Raw genomic sequence first — 20605 nt, 5'->3', positions numbered from 1 at the left:
CTGGATGGAAAGCCTCTCCCTGCCCAAGGTGGAAGTGCCCTTAGAGTTTTCTCCCTACGAGTACGTCTAAATCTGCTTCCTACAGAGGAAGTAAGAAAACTGATGGGCAGGTTGAAATTATATTCAAACATCATGTCATTGGCAAAAATGTTTCCAGTTGGCTCTAATAATTTATTCTGACAATCTTTTAAAGAAGAATATAATACAATAACATTGAAGTGTTAAACCCTTATTTAAAAGATGTTGTTGGAAACCTTTGAAAGTTAATATAATATTTTCAAATAAAATTACTTAACTCCATCTATTTCTGTGACTTTTCAAGACCTTTTGATGAATTTTTCAATTTTACCTGCAGAGTCTGAATCTGTGCTTTAAGAAAAGTGATCTGTCTATATAATTCTATATATTTTAAATTTTTATAGTTATTCAAAATATCTTCAATCTTTTTACAATCGATTATATTTCTGAAGTAACATACCACTCGTGAGCTTTTAAAATTACATGAGGTTTTCTGACAGATTTTATTTTTCTTACTTAGCTAAAGTCTTCAGGAACAGCTCTAGCTTTTATATTTTTAGGAGGACCTTTCACAGCGTGATGGCAATCTGGCTGACAATATGATGATTATAGCTGTAGCCGGTGAAGCACTATATTACTGAAGTTACATAATGGAAAGATGATGTACATATGTGAACCCTCCAAAGGTAGATACTGCTATTGTGTAAAAGAGGAAACTTCTCTGCTTAAATAATGTAAACTGTGGCTAAAAAGGAAAAGGAAAGATTAGGGCTTCCCTGGTGGCTCAAGGGTAAATCATCTGCTTGTAACGCAGGAGATCTGGGTTCAATCCCTGGGTTGGGAAGATCCCCTTGGAGGAGGGAATGGCAACCCACTCCACTATTCTTGCCTGGAGAATTCCATGGACAGAGAGGAGCCTGGCAGGCTACACTCCATGGGGTTGCAAAGAGTTGGACGCGATTGAGCTATTAACAGTTTTTTTTTCACTTTTTCAGGTATGCCTTACATTGTTAGAAAACATTCCATCTTTAAAAAAAAATTTACTCTAAAATTTTAGAAAGAACTATGTTAGGCATTCATTTACAGCCCCCCATTATTTAATTTTCTGTCACTTAAACCTTGTCCTATTTATTTTATCAGTTTTTTTTTTCTACTCTCTTCTGTACCTTTTGTTAGATTTACTCAAGGAAACAACTCAGAAATATTGTAATTCTCTTGATTTTGTTTTTATTTTACTTCTGCATTTTTATTGCTTTATTTACCCTACTTTATAGATTCCTTTAATTCTGATATTTTTGTTACTTTGTGAATTGAATGCTTCATTTTTCTTCCTGCTTGTTCAAATTAAAGGTGTTTACACTATTGCATTTGAAACTGTTAATATTCAAAAATATAAATTGTAATAAATATATTACTGTCATTTTTATTTTTGAATTTGCCTAGTACTGCACTTTTGAATTTCTCATGTACTCTATTATTTCTCCCTTTCGGAACTTATTGGGGGGTTTTCTTCAAAGTAGTGAGGCTATGGTTTGTGAACAGGTATGGGGGAGGCAGAATTGGCTGCTTCTGAACATGGTTTTCCTGCAGCACGGAGGATGGTGGCAGCTGAGTTTTTTGGTGTTTTTGGTTGCTGTAGCTTTTATGATTTTAAGCTGTTCCATCACTAGGGATTAGGGTGGAGGTGGCTAGGCCTCCCTCCAATTTACTATTTAACAACATTTCCTTTAATGGAAACAACAGTTTCTGTCCCTGATTTTTAAAATCTATTTCCATTGGCACTACAGTTGGTAAAATTCTTCCTAGATATTAGCAAAAGCCTGACTTAGCCTCTTAGGTTTAAATGTCACTGGGAGAAACTTTTTTCTTTGTGTATGTTTTATGAAGCATTTGCATTGGACAGCTGTGGTTGCTAGCTCCATCTTAGCGTGAAAATTGTGGGAATGCTTTCATTTTACTTTGTAAAGGTCAAGGAGTGCTCTAATTCACATTATTACATTTTAGCTGCCTTTTTTTTTTTTGGCCTATCAAGGACTGTGCCCAGGCCCCTGCAACGGAAGCCCAGAGTCCTAACCACTGGACCTCCAGGGAATTATCTACATTTTTTAAAGTTTAGAAAGAATTGTGTTAGGCCTTTATTTAACCCCAATAATATAAATCTTAATTTAAATTTAACATTTGTTTCCTAAAGAGGAAACACTGTAATGATCCTGAAGAAATTATTTTCAGAAGACATAGGAAGAGTATGTCACTTGATGATTACAACAGGATCAATTACTTCAGGCAGTGAAATTACATACTAACATGAATTATATACAAAATAAGTAATCTCAACACAAAATATTAAGTTTACAAAGCATACTCATCACCTACTTTAAGTAAATGTAAGTGAATTTACTTTGTTAAAGAATACTGACCAACACAATATTGTAAAGCAATTATCCTCCAATTAAAAAAAATTAATTTACATTAAAAAAGGTAAATGGTAGCATATTAAAATGCATAGCCAAACAGCTGAAATAAAAAAATATAAATAAATATTAAAAAAATAATGAACTATCCCAAGTGATTCTTCTTAACTGTCCCAGACAGAAACTGATTTTATCACAACTTGATCTGTGAACAACTCTTACTCAAGACAAGATACATGTGTATTCATTGCATGTCAGCTAAAATTAAATTTTAAAATTGTTAAGGATTGAAAAAAATAATATGTATTACTACTTCAAACCTATCTCCTATGTGAACACATTTTAAAAACCAATGTTAACGGTAAAACAAGTATTATCTGATATGACAATATAATTCAGCCACAAGTATCCCACTCATCAAGTTAATTTGGAACTATGGGTAAATATAGTAGAATGAATGTGTGTGTGCTTAGTCGCTCAGTTGTGTCCAACTCTTTGCGATCCCAGAATACACACATTTAATTGTATCCCCACTACAAATCTCATTAAAATAACAGTAAAGTGATTTTTCAGAAAGACTTAAGTCAGTAAGAATACAGAAGAGAGCATCATTGTTTTTGGACCCAGGAAAGAAATGGATGAGTAGTAACTGACCCAGAAGAGCTGAGAAAACTGAAGAGTAAGTGGACGGTGGGAAAAGTTGAGAAGCAACCCAAGTTTACACTGAAGAGCTTCCAAAAGGTTCAAAAATTGGTAACACAATTCTTGACTAAAAAAGGACAAATGGAGGATGGCTGTAGGGATACTGTGAGGAACAGGTAGATCCTTGGATGGCCTCCCACTCTAGCGGTCTGGTGACACCCCTCGCTCCCCCTGAGGCTTATTCTCTGGAAAGAGCAATTGTTGGATTTGCAAATCTCTGGCGCAGTTGAGTAGGGCCAACAGGGATTAAGTAACAGATAATAAATGGAGTATTTGAGGGCCCCAATCCTTGTTTTCCCACCAGAATGCCAGCAACCAAGTGACTTTCAGAATGGAAGAGTCTTCTCTGAACAATCTGCCCTGCACAAAAGAAAACACCTGAAGATATAGACACTGATAATTTTCTGAGGAAATGACTGTGATGGGTTAAGATGTATCCCCCAGAAAGATATGCTGAAGTCTGTTACAGACCGTGTTCCCCTAAAATTTGCATGCTGAAGCACTAACTAACCCCCAGAGTAATGGTATTTGGAGATAGAAACTTTAAGGAGGTGATGAAGATTAACAAGGTCATAAGGAGGAGGCTCCACTTCAAAGGATGGGGCTCCACTTCAATAGATGGGTCCCCACTTCATAAGAAGAGTAAGAGACCCTAGAGAAATCTCTTTCCCTGCATGCAGAGAGAAAAGGTCATATGAGGACACAGATAGAATGTCTGTAAGCTACAAAGAGGCTTCCCCCAAACCAACCCTGATGGCACCTTCATCTTGAACTTGCAGTCTACAGAACTGTGAGAAAAAACTTTATGTGGCCTAAGCTAGTCATTGTGTGGCATTCTGTTACAGTAGTCTGGCAAGAGTACTACAAAGTTCTAACCCTCAGAATGTGACCCCACTTGGAAACAGGGTCACTGAAGATATAATTAGTTAGGATGAGATCATCTTGGGGTATGGTGAGCCCTTAATCCAATGTGACTGGTGTCTTGAAAAGTAGAAAAAAAAGAGACTCAGAGACAAAGACACATGAGGGAGAACATCATGGGATAACAGAGGCAGACTGAAGTGCTGCCCCTGCAAGGCAAGAGTCACCAAGGACTGCTTCCTGCCAACCACTGGAAACTAGGAACAGGCAAGAAAGGATTCTCGTCAACAGGTTTCAGAGGGAAAGTGGCCCTGCCCACATCTCGGCCCCAGAAGAGAGAGGCAATAAAATTGTATTGTTTTAAGGCACTCAGTTTGTGGCACTTCCTTATGGCAGTCCTAGGAACAAATAAAATGCCTAGTTAAATCACCTTGTAGTGAAGATCACAGTCAGCAAGCCTCTGCATGGGTTCAGGACTTTGAATCAGCTTTTCATTATAATATTCAAATATGAGTAGAGAACTGAGGATCACCTAACTTTTGGGAAAAATCACACATGAAAAACAGAGACCGAAATGTAGAAAGAACATGTCTAAAGAGCTATCATTCATATCCTCAGACGAAAGGGAAGCTATTTTAAACAAAGTAGGAATAGGAGGCTATTGAAAAAGGGACGTTCAGAGAATAAAAGAAGCCCTTGGAAATAAAACACAGAAGAGAAGATAAAATTGAGGAACTCTATCATAAAATACAGCCAAAAAAAAAAAAAAAAAAAAGAGTTGGGAAAGAGAAGAAAAAAGATCAGAAAATTAGAAAATTAGAGAACCAGTCCAAGTGGCTTTCTAACTGAATAAAAGGAACCCAGATAAAACAATTAGTGAAAATGAAGTAGATAAAATCCTCAAAGAAGTTAAAAGACAAAATTCTGAAGGAAAATACTTTCAGCCTACTTTCATCTCCAGAAAAAAAAAAAAAAAAAAGCCTTCTTGGGAAGAAAGGCATGCATCAAAATGAGGAAGTAAAAGAAGAAAGAGGAAAACAGGAGATTAAGAAACCTGAGGATCTAAGAGTCAGTCTGGAATATCTAATGGATGAGAATGCACTGAGAGGAAATTCACACATCTGTCACCGAGTTTGGGTCTAAATAAGCAAAGAGAACAGAGAATGCCAAATAAGCGAACAAAACACAACAGAAAAACAAGATGACGAATCACAAATTACTGTGAAGAAAAAGAATGGTCATGGCAGGATACTGTAGACATCAGATGCAAATGGTGTTTTCATGCTGAAAAAGCTTATATAATAGGTGCTGATTTAAATACTTTGTTGCATTAACTCACATAATCCTCACAACCACCTGAGGAGGCAAGTACCACTACAGTTACTTTTTTCCCAGATCAGGAAAGTGAGGCAAAAAAATAACCCGTTCAAAGATACAGCTAGTGAGGCACAGGGCCAAGGTGATAAGCCAAGCAGCCTAGTTCTTTATCTCTAGACTCTATTGCTTTTTGCTAATTTAGCCTCAACAATGTAAACACTGAATACTGATCCAACTCCAATTACATTCTAATGATACTGGAAGGCCATAGGGAAATTATGCAAGTAAATACTGACATTGGGTAACTAACAAATCATCTTTAACAGAAGGAAGTTAACTGATGAGATACATCTGAAAAATTAAGAAACAGCAATACAAGCATGTATTTAGATGTATAAATAAATACTAACGGCTTCGGATAAAAGAACTGTAAGCAGTTTCCTCGAAAGTTAGAAATAGAGATGAGGAAGGTGGGGAACTGTTGTTTTACATAATAAGCCTTGGACAACTGTTTGATTTTAAAATTATAATAAGTAAAGCTTTGATAAAAACAAAAAGTAAATTAAAAGTAGATCAGAATAAAAAATAAACAGGAATGCAGCCTGACAAAACTAATTTTCAAAAAATTAAAAAAAAAAATCCCCCTTTTTGAGGCATTGCAGAAACCAACACAATATTTTAAAGCAATTATCCTTCAATTAAACATAGATAAAATTTTAAAAAATCCCTTTAATTCGTTAAATTTTCATACTTCTCAAATTATTAAAACCCTTCAATCAAATGAGTGTTTTTAATCCAAAATATGAAAAGATAGATGCCTGGGGAACACGTTTGACAACAAAGTTTCTTTATTACATTTTCCCCCTTTATAACTGGTAGACAAATTTCTAACAGACAAAACTAGTAGACAATTAAAGATTTTACCAAATGACAAGCATGTGGCATATTTGTTCAGCTTCATATCACCCAAATATTCAGTCAAAAATTAGGTCACTTTCAAAAACTAAGTCAACAGGGTTTTGGAGGGCCTTTCAGAAAGTAATCTCCCAGAGTTTTCCCTGTTCTTTGTTCTTGCTCACAGTAAATCTCAGGACCAAATGTCTGTGATTTCTAACTTTCCCCAACATTCTTAGAATAAGAACACTGGTTTCCTAGAAAAGCTACAGCAATTATACACAACTTGGAAGTAAACACTCTATTTTCAAGTCGTGAGACGGTCTAGGCTTGAAAAAATTGCAAAACCATACTAATTCTTCAGTAAGTTTACATTTCAATTACTGCAAGACTGAAAGACTTTAAGTAGGCCATAGCTGCCACACTATGCAGGAAATTATATCCTAGGAAAGCTCCGTTTTAAAAATAGGCAAAGGAAGAAAGGAAGGTTGCCAAAATACACAGCACTTTCCATTTGTTTTGATTTGAATACAGCATCTGTTTTATCAGGTGCAATCTACAATGTTTGCAGGCTTAAAGACAATGGTAGCAGTTAGAGTGGGAAGAAGTAAATTGACCAAAAATGTTTGCTTTCTGAGAATAATTTTGAAGTAGATATCAGTAGAATTTAGGTATTAACCAAACATCAGAGAATAACTGGACTTAGGGACAAGTCAGACTGGTCTGTGTACTCCTTAACAAGCAGAATCAAAGCTGAGAAACTAGACCCACAATGAAGAAAGGGACATGTTCTTGTAAAGACCATTTAATATTTGTTATATACTTAGAAGTCAACTCTTCTTCCTTCTTTACTCATTAAAAAAATATTGAGTACCTACTATGTAACATGTACTGTTCTAGGTATAGAAATATAGCAATTAACAAAACAACAAAACTCTCCTTGGAGCTTATCTGGTGGGGAAAATAAACACAAATACATACAAAAAATATAGTACAGATAGTATAAAAGGCTATTAAGAATATAACAGGGAAATTTTAAGAAAGTTACTTTTATTAAGAAACTACCAGATAAAAAACAAATTTGGATGGGATTACAATAAAACTTTGTGAGAACAGAGTTTTGATAAAATTGCTATAAATCAGGGGTAAAATCGGACGACTTAAGTTTAGGTGAGGCTCACTAAGAAAATGATACTCAAAATTTTTGTCACAAATAAATTTATGCTGGAAATATTTAAAGAACTGCCAAGACCATACAGAACTTTCAAAAACTTCTCATTTTATCTTTAATCATCTTACAGTTGGTTTAGATGTTTATGGGTCCTGCCCTTGTACTGGTTAAGCTGTTTCACTTGGAAAATATCCATATAACTGGGGTCTCAGAAGATACACCTTGGAATTAATCACAGGCATATTCGCTGGTTGGTGGTGAAAGCTGTTTCAACTTTTTTGCTTTTCAAGCGAGAAAAATCCTCATTTATTTTCTAATCTGATACCTTTCCTGCCTTAATGATTCATGTGATCCTGCTGCTAAGTCGCTTCAGTCGTGTCCGACTCTGTGCAACCCCATAGACGGCAGCCCACCAGGCTCCCCCGTCCCTGGGATTCTCCAGGCAAGAACACTGGAGTGGGTTGCCATTTCCTTCTCCAGTGCATGAAAGTGAAAAGTGAAAGTGAAGTCGCTCAGTCATGTCCGACTCTTAGCGACCCCATGGACTGCAGTCCACCAGGCTCCTCCATCCATGGGATTTTCCAGGCAAGAGTACTGGAGTGGGGTGCCATTGCCATGTGACCCTGGGCAAGTTAATTCACTTCACTGAGCCTGTAATAGTCCAATATTCCTTACTACTTTATGGAATTGGAGTGAGGGCCACTGAGATATTGTATTAGGCAGAAGAATAATGTCTCCCTCCTCCAAAGATGGCCCTGTCTTAATCCCTGGAACCTGTGAATATGTCAGGTTGAGTGTTAGAGGAGAAATCAGGCTGCACATGGAATTCAGGTGGCTAACCCTCAGATGGGGCTGAGGACCCTGGATTACTCAGGTGAGTCCAATGTAGTCACGAGAGTCTTTATTAGGGGAAGAGGACTTTAGAACCTTCTTTTATCTCAGGAGAACTAGAGAGATAGCAGCTTGAGGAGGTCTCAGTCCAATGTTTCTGGCCTTGAAGCTGGAGGAATACAGCCATAAGCCAAGGAGTGTGGGCCGCCTGTAGAAGCTAGCAAAGGTAAGGGAACTGATTTTCCCCTAGAGTTTTCCAAATGAATGAGGCCTGTGGATCCATTTCAGATTTCTGACTTCTGAGACTGGAAAAGAATACATTTGCTTTGGTTTAAGCCAGTAAATGTGTGGCAACTGTTGTAGTAGCAACTGGAAATAATAATACACAGAAGTATTTTGAAATTGGTAGAAATTACGTAAACGTTAAGATGTTATTTTTCTAGTATGATATCTCTGCTTAGTCTCTTCAGCAGACTTGATGGCAGACAGTTTGGTCCCCAGGAGGTCTCAGAGTAGTATCATACTTCTGTGTCAAAAGCAGATTCCTGCCTTTCTCGATTCAGTGTCTGACTGTTTTTCCGTTTCACTCTATCTCTTGTTTAATTTGTGAAGCAGATTTGATTACCATGTAATTATCAAAACAACTCCAGCCACCTGCCTTTTTGCTTCCCCAGTTTCCCTTCGATCACTCATGATTCTGATATTCCCAAAGGGATGGTTAAAGAAACTTGCTCCAGAGTCATAATACTGTAGCAAAATTATGTACAGATAATTCTTTGTTTTATGAGTTAATCTCTAAAAAGATGTGCAAGGCAATATGTGAAGTATATATCAAATATGTATGTATGCAAGTAGGTGTGTGTGTATATATAAATATATAAGCACATGTCAAGTCTTAAAGTTTTTCCAACAGTTTGAATAAGAATGTTAATGGATTCTCTTTCATAGGTTAAATTACTTTAACTTATGAAACAGAACTAAAATTTGAGGATTAGACCATTCTTACTAACACCAAATTTATAGAATAATGCAGTAGTAAAATTTTGAGTGTTGTATTAAGGGAATAAAACACAAATCTATGTTTTTAAGTCCTTAAAAACATTAACAAAATTAAATTGATACATAGTAAGAAATGTAATAATACTGTCATAATGGTTCTTGGGTCAATCCTTGAATAATACTGTTTTTCCTGCTCTTCTATCATTAATTTACACATGAAGGGCCTCTCTTCATTGTAATTTGTTATACTTTTATGGGTTTCCCTAGTAGCTCAGATGGTAAAGAATCCACCTGCAATGCAGTTGGATTGAATCCACCTGGGTTCAATCTCTGGGTTGGGAACATCCCCTGGAGAAGGAAGCAGCAACTCACTCCAGTATTCTCGCTTGGAGAATTCCATGGACAGAGGAGCCTGGTGGGCTACAGTCTGTGGGGTCGCAAAGAGCTGGACACAACTGAGCGACTAACACATACATACTTTTATATTTCCCTTTGCTATATTCTTATCTTTTATTTAGGGGATGGCGTTTGTGTGCCACCCTGCTGACAAGGTCCTCGTTAGAACTTCATTTTCAGTTTGTAATTTTTTTCCAACAAAAACGTTGTATATTTGGGAGGGGAATGAGAATACTTCACAGATACGTACACAGAGACACTCAGATATACCAGTTGTTGTTTATTCTAGGTTTATAATACTTCACAGGTAAGAGTTGAGGAACATATCACCCTGTACTTCAAATATACAATAAAGTAGATTCAAATGAAAAAAAAAAAAAAATCTCATGTAATCACACTATCATAAATTTTTCAAATGAGGATGGTATTGGCCAGTACAATTAATTAGTAGCAAGTTGTATACTCCTAGCTTATATTTTTGTGGTGTTTAGAAATGAAGAGCAAGTCTTGTTTTTATTTTTCAAAACAGAATTCCAATTAAAATATTGACACCATAAGGCAAAGTGTTGTGTGTGGACTAGTGCAAGGTTGTGGAGTGTTACTGTTTTGCTTTAAATATAAAATTGACAATAATTTCAGATCTGCTACATCTAATAATAAAAGTTTGGGTAGTATTTTGTATGTTTTTGAAATTTGACTTCATTTTTCTCGTGACTACTTTTAAAATTTATTTTAAAAAGTATTGGTCTATGACATAATGGAAATTATTTAAAAAAAAAAAAAAAAAAACCCAAAGTGGTTCTGTATCACAAGTAGCTTGAGAAGCAGTTAACTGAAGAAAAGTGCTTGTATCTAAAAACTAAAGTATGCCAGTACCATAAAACAATATTGGAAGAATTTATTATAATAAACATTTAAAAATTAGTGAAAGTAAAAAAAAAAAACAAAACAACAGCTAAGAGATGGGGAAGAGGAAAGTGAAAGAGAAAAGAAAGATTGATGACTGAAGAGGAAATCATTATAATATACTATGATTCAAGAAGAAAAAAGACTGTAATTGTCAGTAGTCGTAAGGTATCTTATATATTTAATCAATGAGAAGATGACAAAAGCCTATGAAGGAAGGAAAAGATTTTGGGACCAAAGAGACATTCCAGGTAAACCTATACATGTATAAGACTAAAAAACAGACAGTTTCCCAACCTCTTATTTTACTGGAGGTTGAAGAGAGATGCAATGACTCATTTGGGAATCATACTTGTTTAAATGCCAACTGACAGCAAACTATTTTTGAAGCTCCACTTTGGAATTATATTCAAAATTAGTTTTAAAAAAAGACGACCTTCATTACATTTATATAACATTTTTAACCCAAAACATTATTCCAGCTGTTTCTAAAATAATGTTTTTCTAGTATTGTATACAGTGGAAACATTCAACTAGAACTGATCACTCACAAAACTATACTTACATATTCCTTCACGTTTTTCGTTTTCACAGCTTTGTATGAATAATATGCAGGATAAAGCATTCCAAACACCAACCTAAAAGCAAAAAGTACAAGAAGATGAATCAAACATAACAATGGTTTTTAATAGCTCATGAAAATTTCACCTGATAGAAAAGTAGATAGTACATGGAGAACACACGACAGTGTAAATGTATACAAAACACACGACAGTGTAAATGTATACAAAAACTTGCTGTATAAACTAAATCCACTCAGAAAAGCAAAGGAAAAAAATGTTTTTTGAAAACAAAAAGGATATATTTTACACAGGTTTATAGGAACAAAAGATTTATTTTAAAAATGGCCATTTAAAAATCTTTTATTCCACAAAAAATATTCTGTGGATCCCTGAACATTTTGGAAAATGTACAAAATTGCAGAAAGTAAAATAAAAATTGCCCTCAGCCTATGAGTCAGAAATTACCACAGGCAACACTTTACTGTATGCAAATCCCATTTTTTTATCCATGGGATGCAAACCTAAAACAGACATAATGTTTGCATACACACACACAATTTGTGATAATGGAAAAAGTGGTCCTTCACTCTGATTTCTAATTATGACAATGCTGTGAAACAATACTTGATATATTTATTATAAGATATATTAAAATAACTCAAAGCACTTATAAAATGACAATTACTAACAGGATTTAATTCTAACAGATAGCATTAAATTATTTCACCAAATTCCAGATCCAAGGAATATGTGTGTTTGTGTATACATATATATATATAGAGAGAGAGACACACAGAAATGACATGACACAGTACACACTGGCATTTTCACATAATATATCATGGAATTTTTCTCTTCAAATATTAGTCCACAGTATTGATATCTTCACTACATTCCACAGTGATATTTGCAAGGTTTATTTAAACAGTCCTGTATTTATAGGCTTTTGGTTAATTTCCAGATTTCTGCTATTGTGCTGTACTTAGTCACTCAGTCATGTCCGACTCTTTGCGACCCCATAGACTGTAGCCTGCCAGGCTCCTCTGTCCACGGGGATTCTCCAGGCAAGGCTACTGGAGTGAGTTGCCAGCCCTCCTCCAGGGAATCTTCCCAACCTAGGGATTGAACCAGTGTCTCCTATGTCTCCTGCATTGGCAGGCAAGTTCATTACCCCTAGTGCCATCTGGGAAGCCTTTCTTAAGGGACAGGAGGAGTTATTTTCTCAGGGCAAGAATTCTAAAAAGGAATTTTCTTCAAACTTTCTCTGGAATCTAAAGTATATTGTGACCACACTGTCAAAAATCATATTTTTCTGTGGTCATAGTTTCATAGCCAAAATTTAGACCAGATAGTGCTCAAATTGGCCCTGATAACAAGGGCAGATTGGTCCCAGCAGGGATTGTCCCTGAGGGGAAGTAGCGGTCTTAGTTTGATCAGCCCCAGGATGTTGATTATAGGAGAAAGTTTTGGACATAAGGGAACTTCAGTCCACTTTCCTATCCTATGTCAATAAAGAGCTAATATTTTTAGCCCATTTTTCTTATCCTTGGATCACAGGTTGACCAGTCATTAAAATTTTTTTTTCCAAGAAGTTCCCAGGTTGGGTGTGGAAACTTAGAGGAAGTGCTTCCCATATTAGTTTGAGCAGCTTGTACCAGATGTCTTTGCACTACTGCACATAATAAAAAAAAATTTCTGTGCACACTGATATTCACTACTTGGTTGTGATGTTGCTGCTTCAAAGAGTATAGACATTTTTGCCTATTACCAAATATGCACTGCAGAGAAGGAGTTCTATTTTATATTCCTATACATTGCCAATTGTGTGTATCATGATTTTTTAAAAAAGTTTGCCAGCTAAATAAGAGATACATAATCATCTCATATGTTTTAATTAAAGTATTAATTTAATTAAATTAATTAATTTAATTAAAATATTAAATTAAAATAATTTAGTTAAAGTATGAGTTTTTTCCCGTGTTCACTGGTTTTCTGATACATGAAGTGTATGATATTCTGTTGTCTACTTTCCTTTTGGTTTATTTTTAAAAAGAGTTTTAGAATAGTTTTATTTTTACAGAAAAGTTGAGAAGATAGTATAGATAGTTCCCAATAGCCTACACTGAGTTAGTCCTATTAATACTACCTTGTATCAGAGTGTGGTATATTTGTCATAATTAATAAATAATTTAAACTATATTATTAATTAAAGTTCAGGCTTCCCTGGTGGCTCAGATGGTAAAGAATCTGCCTGCAATGTGGGAGACCTGGGTTTGATCCCTGGGTTGGGAAGATCCCCTGGAGAAGGGCATGGCAACCCACTCCAGTACTCTTGCCTGGAGAATTTCATGGACAGAGGAGCCTGTCCATGGGCTACAGTCCATTCTGTTGCAAAGAGTCGGACATGACTGAATGACTTTCACAAAGTCCATACTTTATTCAGATTTCTTACAGTTTTTACCTAGCATCCTTTTTCTGTCCCAGGATACCATTAAAGATAGCATATTTATAGTTAGTTGTCTTTCCTCCTTAGGACTCTTGGCTGTAACAATTTCTCAGACTACTTGGGAAATGATCTGGACAGTTTTGAGGAATACAGATCAACTACACTGCAGGAATACCAGACCACCTGACCTGCTTCTTGAGAAATCTGTATGCAGGTCAAGAAGCAACAGTTAGAACTGGACATGGAACAACAGACTGGTTCCAAATAGGAAAAGGAGTACGTCAAGGCTGTATATTGTCACCCTGCTTATTTAACTTATATGTGGAGTACATCATGCAAAATGCTGGACTGGATGAAGCACAAGCTGGAATCAAGATTGCCGGTAGAAATATCAATAACCTCAGATATGCAGATGACTCCAGCCTTATGGCAGAAAGTGAAGAAGAACTAAAGAGCCTCTTGATGAAAGTGAAAGAGGAGAGTGAAAAAGTTGGCTTAAAGCTCAACATACAGAAAGCTAAGATCACGGCATCCAGTCCCATCACTTCATGGCAAATAGATTGGGGAAACAGTGGCAGACTTTATTTTTGGGGGGTTCCAAAACCACTGCAGATGGTGATTGCAGCCATGAAATTAAAAAAGATGCTTACTTCTTGGAAGGAAAGTTATGACCAACCTAGACAGCATATTAAAAAGCAGAGATACAACTTTGCCAACAAAGTAGCCAAGGCTATGGTTTTTCATGTATGAATGTGAGAGTTGGACTATAAAGAAAGCTGAGCTCCAAAAATTGATGCTTTTGAACTGTGATGTTGGAGAAGACTCTTGAGAGTCCCTTGGACTGCAGGGAGATCCAACCAGTCCATCCTGAAGGAAATCAGTCCCGAATATTCACTGGAAGGACTGATGTTGAAGCTGAAACGCCAATACTTTGATGTACTCTGATGGAAGAGCTGACTCATTTGAAAAGACCCTGATGCTGGGAGGGATTGGGGGCAGGAGGAGAAGGGGACAACAGAGGATGAGATGGCTGGATGGCATCACTGACTCAATGGACATGAGTCTGAGTGAACTCCGGGAATTGGTGATGGACAGGGAGGCCTGGCGTGCTGCAGTCCGTGGGGTCACAAAGAGTTGGACATGACTGAGCGACTGAACTGAGCACTAGGAAACTGCTTGACAGGCATTTGTCTGATGTGTTTCTCATGATTAGATACGGTATGGGTTTTGGTGAGGACAATCACAGAAACACAGTTCTATCACATCATATTATATCAAGGGCACATACTATTAGCATGACTTATCACTGTTTTGTCAACCCTGAACACCAGGCTGAAGTGGTGCCTGTTCGATTTGCCATTGTAAGGTTACTCCCTGCCCTACCCTGCTTTCCAAGCTGTAGTCTTGGGAAGGAAGTCACTATGCACAGGCCATGTTTGAGTGAGGAGTTGACCTCTACCTCCTTGAGGGTGGAGTAGCTATATAAATTATTTGGAATTCTTCTGCATGGGAGATTTGTCTATTATTCCCCAGCCATTTATTCAATAATTTATTTACATCAATATGTACTTGTATGTTTACTTTATACTTTTTTGGTTTTAATCTATTTGTTACTCAAAAGCTTTGAACGTTGGGAAATCTTTCAATTAGTTCCTGTGTCCCCCTTTGATGTACCTCTATAATTGGGAGGGACTTTTTTTTTTTAAGCAATTACTAATTACTTTCTGGCACTATAAAATGGACCTGGCTCATACCATGTAATAATTCCTGTTGCATTCCTAGAATCAGCCGCTTCTCCGCGGAGCCTTGGTTGCCTTTATTGGACAGTGAGTGGTATTTAAGACTGTCTGGTATTTAAGATCTGAGTGCTAAGTGTGCTCATTGTTACTGGAGTGTAGGTGATTAAAGGCCCTTGTGTGTTTTGTGTGCTAGCCAATATCTTTCTAGGTTATTATCTTTTCATTTTGTTTATGAAGTTTGCTCAAATACATAATGTATTATGTTTGCCAGGACTGCCATAACAAAATACCACAGACTGGATGGTTAAAACAACAGCTGTTTATCGTCTCATAGTTCTGATGGCTGGAAGTCCAAGGTCAAGGTGTGGGCTAGTTTAGTTTTTTCCTGAGGCCTTTCTCTGTGGATTGCAGGTGGTCACATTCTCACTGTGTCCTCATACCTTGGTCTGTGTCTGTGTCCTAATCTCTTCTTCTTCTTGTAAGAATACCAGTCATACTGGATTACGGCCCACTCTGAATACCTCATTTTAGCTTACTTGCCTCTTTAAAGATCTTATCTCCAAATACAGTCACATTCTGAGATATTGCAGGTTAAGACTTCAACATACAAGTTTTGGGAGAGGGACACCATTCAGCCCGTAACACATACTAATTTAAGGACTTTCAAATAAGTGTTTCCATTTAAATATGCATTCTTAGACTGAGAGTAAGTGAATATATCTTTATATGAGATATAGAGAAAGATAGAGAGATTTTTAGTTCATTTATAGTTTATCTGAGGGAGGGGGGATGGGCTATAAATCCCTGGTGACTTATCCTTCAGAAAGCTGAACCATACGTTCACGGCTCATGTCACCAGGTCTGAGGAATAACAAGTCTTCTCCTGCTCGGGATTTTATCCTCACCGACCGAAAGCCTCATCATTAATACTCTCCGGAATGCTACCTCACCAGAAGCCAATTCCCAGACTCTGGCTATGAGATTTTTAGCTGTGCCACAGAGCCTAGGGTGTTTCAGTTTAACACGGGCACCTTAAAAGGCACAGAGGCTTTCCAGCTTAGTGGTTTCTAAATCAGCTGACTTAGCACCTGAGGTGTAAACGAGAACACAGCTCTCAGGTCTGCTATGCGTTCATCCTCACTGCCAACCTAAGGTATAATCCCACTGTCGGCCACCGCAGATAAAGGTTTACATATTCAAGTTAATTATTTCAGTCTACTTTGTATTGCCTTTTACAATTGGGACACAATCAACATATTATCTTCCATATTCTCATACAACCTAGTACTTAGTAGCTGGATTTAAATTCAACATGAACTTCTCCATCACTATCAGTGTATGAATCTTCTTCTCCTTCCCCTGCTGTATCACGCATTCAATCTGTAACTCAGGTTTCTCCTCGGGGAGCACCCGTGCATCCATCCTCTTTTATTTATATACCAGTGGCCAGCGATACATTTGGGCTTGTGCCATCTCATCTGACTTACTCAATGGTTTTCCCAGCGCAGCTTCTGGCCCCACTGTCAGAGCAGTCTTCCTAACATGCCTGCTGTCCTGCCTTGCTTAAAGGCTGGAGTAGCTGGCCTCTTCACCTGCTTGCCAACCGGCCCATGTGGGGCCTCATCAGAATGTCATTTGGAAAACCACTGCCTTATATAAACCATCTGTTCTAACATGGTTTCCTCAATACGCCTCTTGTATTTCACTTCAGTCCTGGAGTGTGTGCTTCCTGCCTGCATGTCTCCTTTCCTCCTTATCCTCCCCTCCCTCCTCTCCTTTCTTTCTTCTATTCCCCGCCAACCCCGGCTTAATTAACTTTTTCCCATCAAGATCCCACCCTCTTTCAGAGACTTCTAAATTACTTTTATTGTGAATTTTAGAATTTGTTAGCATTAGTCATTTTTCCTTTAGCATACTCTATTTTAGATTGTTTGAATTCTTAATGTATACATAACTGACTTCGAAAATAATTTTCTTACACATAGTAAGATTTGGTGCTAGTTGGTGCTATGTATACAGGTGTTTTGCCTTTATTTTTTAACCTCTGTATTGAATAGAACCAAATGAACAAATATTATGTCCCTAACACCGAAATGTTGTAAAGAGTAGAAACCAATAATGTATTTCATTTGGAACATGGGAAAGATTAAACGTCTTAGTGAATAGTGGGACAATTTTTAAAGACCACCACTGTTCATATTATAATTTATTGTTCCAATGAGAATATACTGGATAATTTATTACTAACATTGTAATATTTTTTCAGTTATTTTTTTGGGTTCATTTTCTTTAATATTGGGCTCTACTGTAGATGTTTGCAACCTGGGAGGTCAGGCATAAAGCCAAAGCATGAGCACAGAGCGTACAAAAGCAAATAAAGTTTATTTTAGAAGGCCACCTACAAGATAAACTTACAATTTATAAAGGGAGTATTTACTACAAATAAAGTTGACCTATAAATATGAATATCATTTCAGTTACAGAGGCAGGAAGAAATAGTTGCTTATTTCCTCTTAATCTTATTTTTGCCTAAAGAGGTGAGAACTTTGCCAAAATGCTCATAACACCCTTTCCTCCCGTTAAGGTGAAGTTGCCTATATGGACAGTGGCTATGCTGAAAAACACTGTTTAAAAAAGGAAATAAAATTTATGGGAATGCAGTAATGAGGACAGTTCTTGTATCATTTTTCATATATGAAAAATACTTGAAATAGCTATCTTCTGGACAGATGTTAATACACAATCCAACTTCCACCAAAATTGTTTGAAAATTACATATTCAAAGGGCAATCTAAGAAGCAATGAATAAGGGTGCACTCAATACTAGAATTAATGTCATCAAAGCATAAAAGTATCAATTCATAAAAAAATTGGTTAAATACTTTTCTGATTAAGATTCTAAAAAAACTTATTGCAGAATTTTTGGAAGATATACAAAAGCATTAAAAAGACAATAAAAATCGCCAAGAAATTCCATGACTGAATAAACCATCTTTCTTTTATAAATTTGTTACGATTTTTACTAAACTTTTCACAAGCCTGATATATCATTCAAAGTCTTTCAAACTTTTAAAAATGCATCAGTAATATTTTAATCACAAACTGATCAATTTAACATGTAAACAAATTACAAAGCACTAATTCCAAGGATTTAAACTTCCTTTTTTATTACTCTTGTCATTCTTTTAAAAACACTGAAAGGGCTTCCTTGGTGGCTCAGTGGTAAAGAATCTGCCTGCCAATGCAGCAGACACGGGTTTAATCCCTGAATCCAGGAAGATTCCACATGCCGCAGAGCAACTAAGCCTGTGTGCCACAACTTCTAAAGCCTGTGCTCTAGAGCCCAGGAACCACGTGTCAGAACTGCTGAAGCCTGCATGCCCTAGAGTCCAGGCTCCGCACCAAGGGAAGCCACCACAATGAGAAGCCCGGGCACTGCAATGAAGAGTAGCCCCTGCATGCCGCAACTAGAGAAAAGACCTTCTAGCAACAAAGAACCAGCACAGCCAAAAATAAATAATTAAAAAAATGAAAAATAAAGCCACACACAAATAGAATAGTGTTAATAAAACAAATCCCTCTATCAGCTAGTTTTTTTTAATTGAAGTATAGTTGATTTACAATGTTGTAATTGCTGTAGTATAGCAAAATGACTCAGTTATACAGATACATCCCAGGGACGGCAGAGCCTGGTGGGCTGCTGTCTATGGGGTCGCACAGAGTCGGACACGACTGAAGCGACTTAGCAGCAGCAGCAGCATACAGATACATGTATTCTTTTTCATTATGGTTTATCCAAGGATACTGCATACAGTTTACTGTGCTCTAAAGTAGGATTTTGTTTATCCATTCTATATATAATAGTTGGTATCTGCTAACCTATAACTCCCAATCCATCCTTCCTCCACCCCTACCTCCTGGCAGCCACAAGTTTGTTCTCTATGCGTCTGTTTCTGTTTCCTGGATGGGTTCATTTGTGTCATGTTTTAAACTCCACATATAAGTGATATCATATAGTATTTGTCTTTCTCTTTCTGACTGACTTCACTTAGTATGATAATCTCCAGTTGCATCCATGTTGTTGCAAATGATGCTGTTTTGTTCTTTGTTATGGTTGAGTAGTATTCCATTGTATATACACACTACATCTTTATCCATTCATCTGTTGATGGACATGTAGATTGTTTCCATGTCTTTGCTATTGTGAATACTGCTGCTATGAACATAGGGGTGCATGTATCTTTTTGAATTATAGTTCTGTCTGGGTATATGCCCAGGAGTGGGACTGCTGGATCATATGATAATTCTATTTTTAGTTTTCTGAGGACCCTCCATACTGTTTTACATCATGACTGCATCAACTTACATTGCCACCAGCATTGTAGGAGGATGGTTCCCTGTTCTCCACACCCTTTCCAGCACTTATTTGTAGAATTTTTAATGATGGGCATTCTGACAGGTGTGTAATTTTGATTTTCATTTCTCTAATAATTAGTGATGTTGAGAATCTTTTCATGTGCCTATTGGCCATCTGTATGTCTTCTGTGGAGGAATGTTTATTTAGGTCTTCTGCCCATTTTTTTGATTGGGTTGTTTTTTTGTTGTTGTTGAGTTATATGAGCTTGTTTTTATATTTTGGAGATTAAGCCCTTGTCTGTTGCACTGTTTGCAGATATTTTCTCTGTCTGTAGGTTGTCTTTTCATTTTGTTTATGGTTTCCTTTGCTGTGCAAAAGTTTGTAAGCTTGATAAGGTCCCATTTGTTTATTTTTGTTTTTATTTCTAGTGCCTTGGGAGACTGACCTAAGAAAACATTGGTATGATTTATGTCAGAGAATGTATCACGTAGTTTTAAAAATTATTAACAGTGATCCAGTCTTAACATTTTGGTATTATCTTTTCAAGTTTTTCTACAATCTTACAACATTATCTTAACATTTTAAAGACCAATATTAAAAAAAAGTTCTAATTATGTTATAAAATATCATAATTTAAACATAATTGACATCTTAGAGCACATAGATTCTTATCCTTAAAAGTCTTTCTATAATTACTAATAATAGCAATCATTTATCAACATTTTATATTAGGCAGGATGTTAAACAGTTTTGATATATCATTTCAACTTAGTTCTCATACTAACACCTAGAGATAGGTGATATTTTCATACCTATTTTATAAATGCAAAAACTGAGCCTTACAGAAGTTTAAAAAAAATCCAGTGTCAAATATCTTGTAAGTTTATTGGCTACATTCAAAGTCAGGCACTCTCACTGCAAAATCCACACTTAAAAATCACTGTTTATTTCCTAATGACATATCGTAGAAGTGGAATAGCTAAGTCAAAGGGGC

At 36.5% G+C, this 20605-nt stretch overlaps 1 protein-coding gene and 1 long non-coding RNA gene across 2 annotated transcripts in view; one reads left to right on the top strand and one right to left on the bottom strand.

Moving 5' to 3' along the window:
- Positions 1 to 20605, bottom strand: part of REEP3 (receptor accessory protein 3) — a 99967-nt gene that overhangs the window by 39818 nt on the left and 39544 nt on the right. The window contains exon 2 of the mRNA XM_006054766.4: positions 11072 to 11144. Within this exon, the coding sequence (XP_006054828.4) occupies positions 11072 to 11144 (73 nt within the window). The remainder of the gene's footprint in view (positions 1 to 11071; positions 11145 to 20605) is intronic.
- Positions 8303 to 13780, top strand: LOC123333429. Its single transcript, XR_006550802.1, has 2 exons — positions 8303 to 8431; positions 13603 to 13780. It is a non-coding gene; the product is annotated as an uncharacterized LOC123333429 (long non-coding RNA).

The sequence above is a fragment of the Bubalus bubalis genome, chromosome 4 (assembly GCF_019923935.1).
Source record: "Bubalus bubalis isolate 160015118507 breed Murrah chromosome 4, NDDB_SH_1, whole genome shotgun sequence".
In the NCBI taxonomy this organism is placed as follows: domain Eukaryota; kingdom Metazoa; phylum Chordata; class Mammalia; order Artiodactyla; family Bovidae; genus Bubalus; species Bubalus bubalis.
This window is presented reverse-complemented; position numbering and strand designations above follow the sequence as displayed.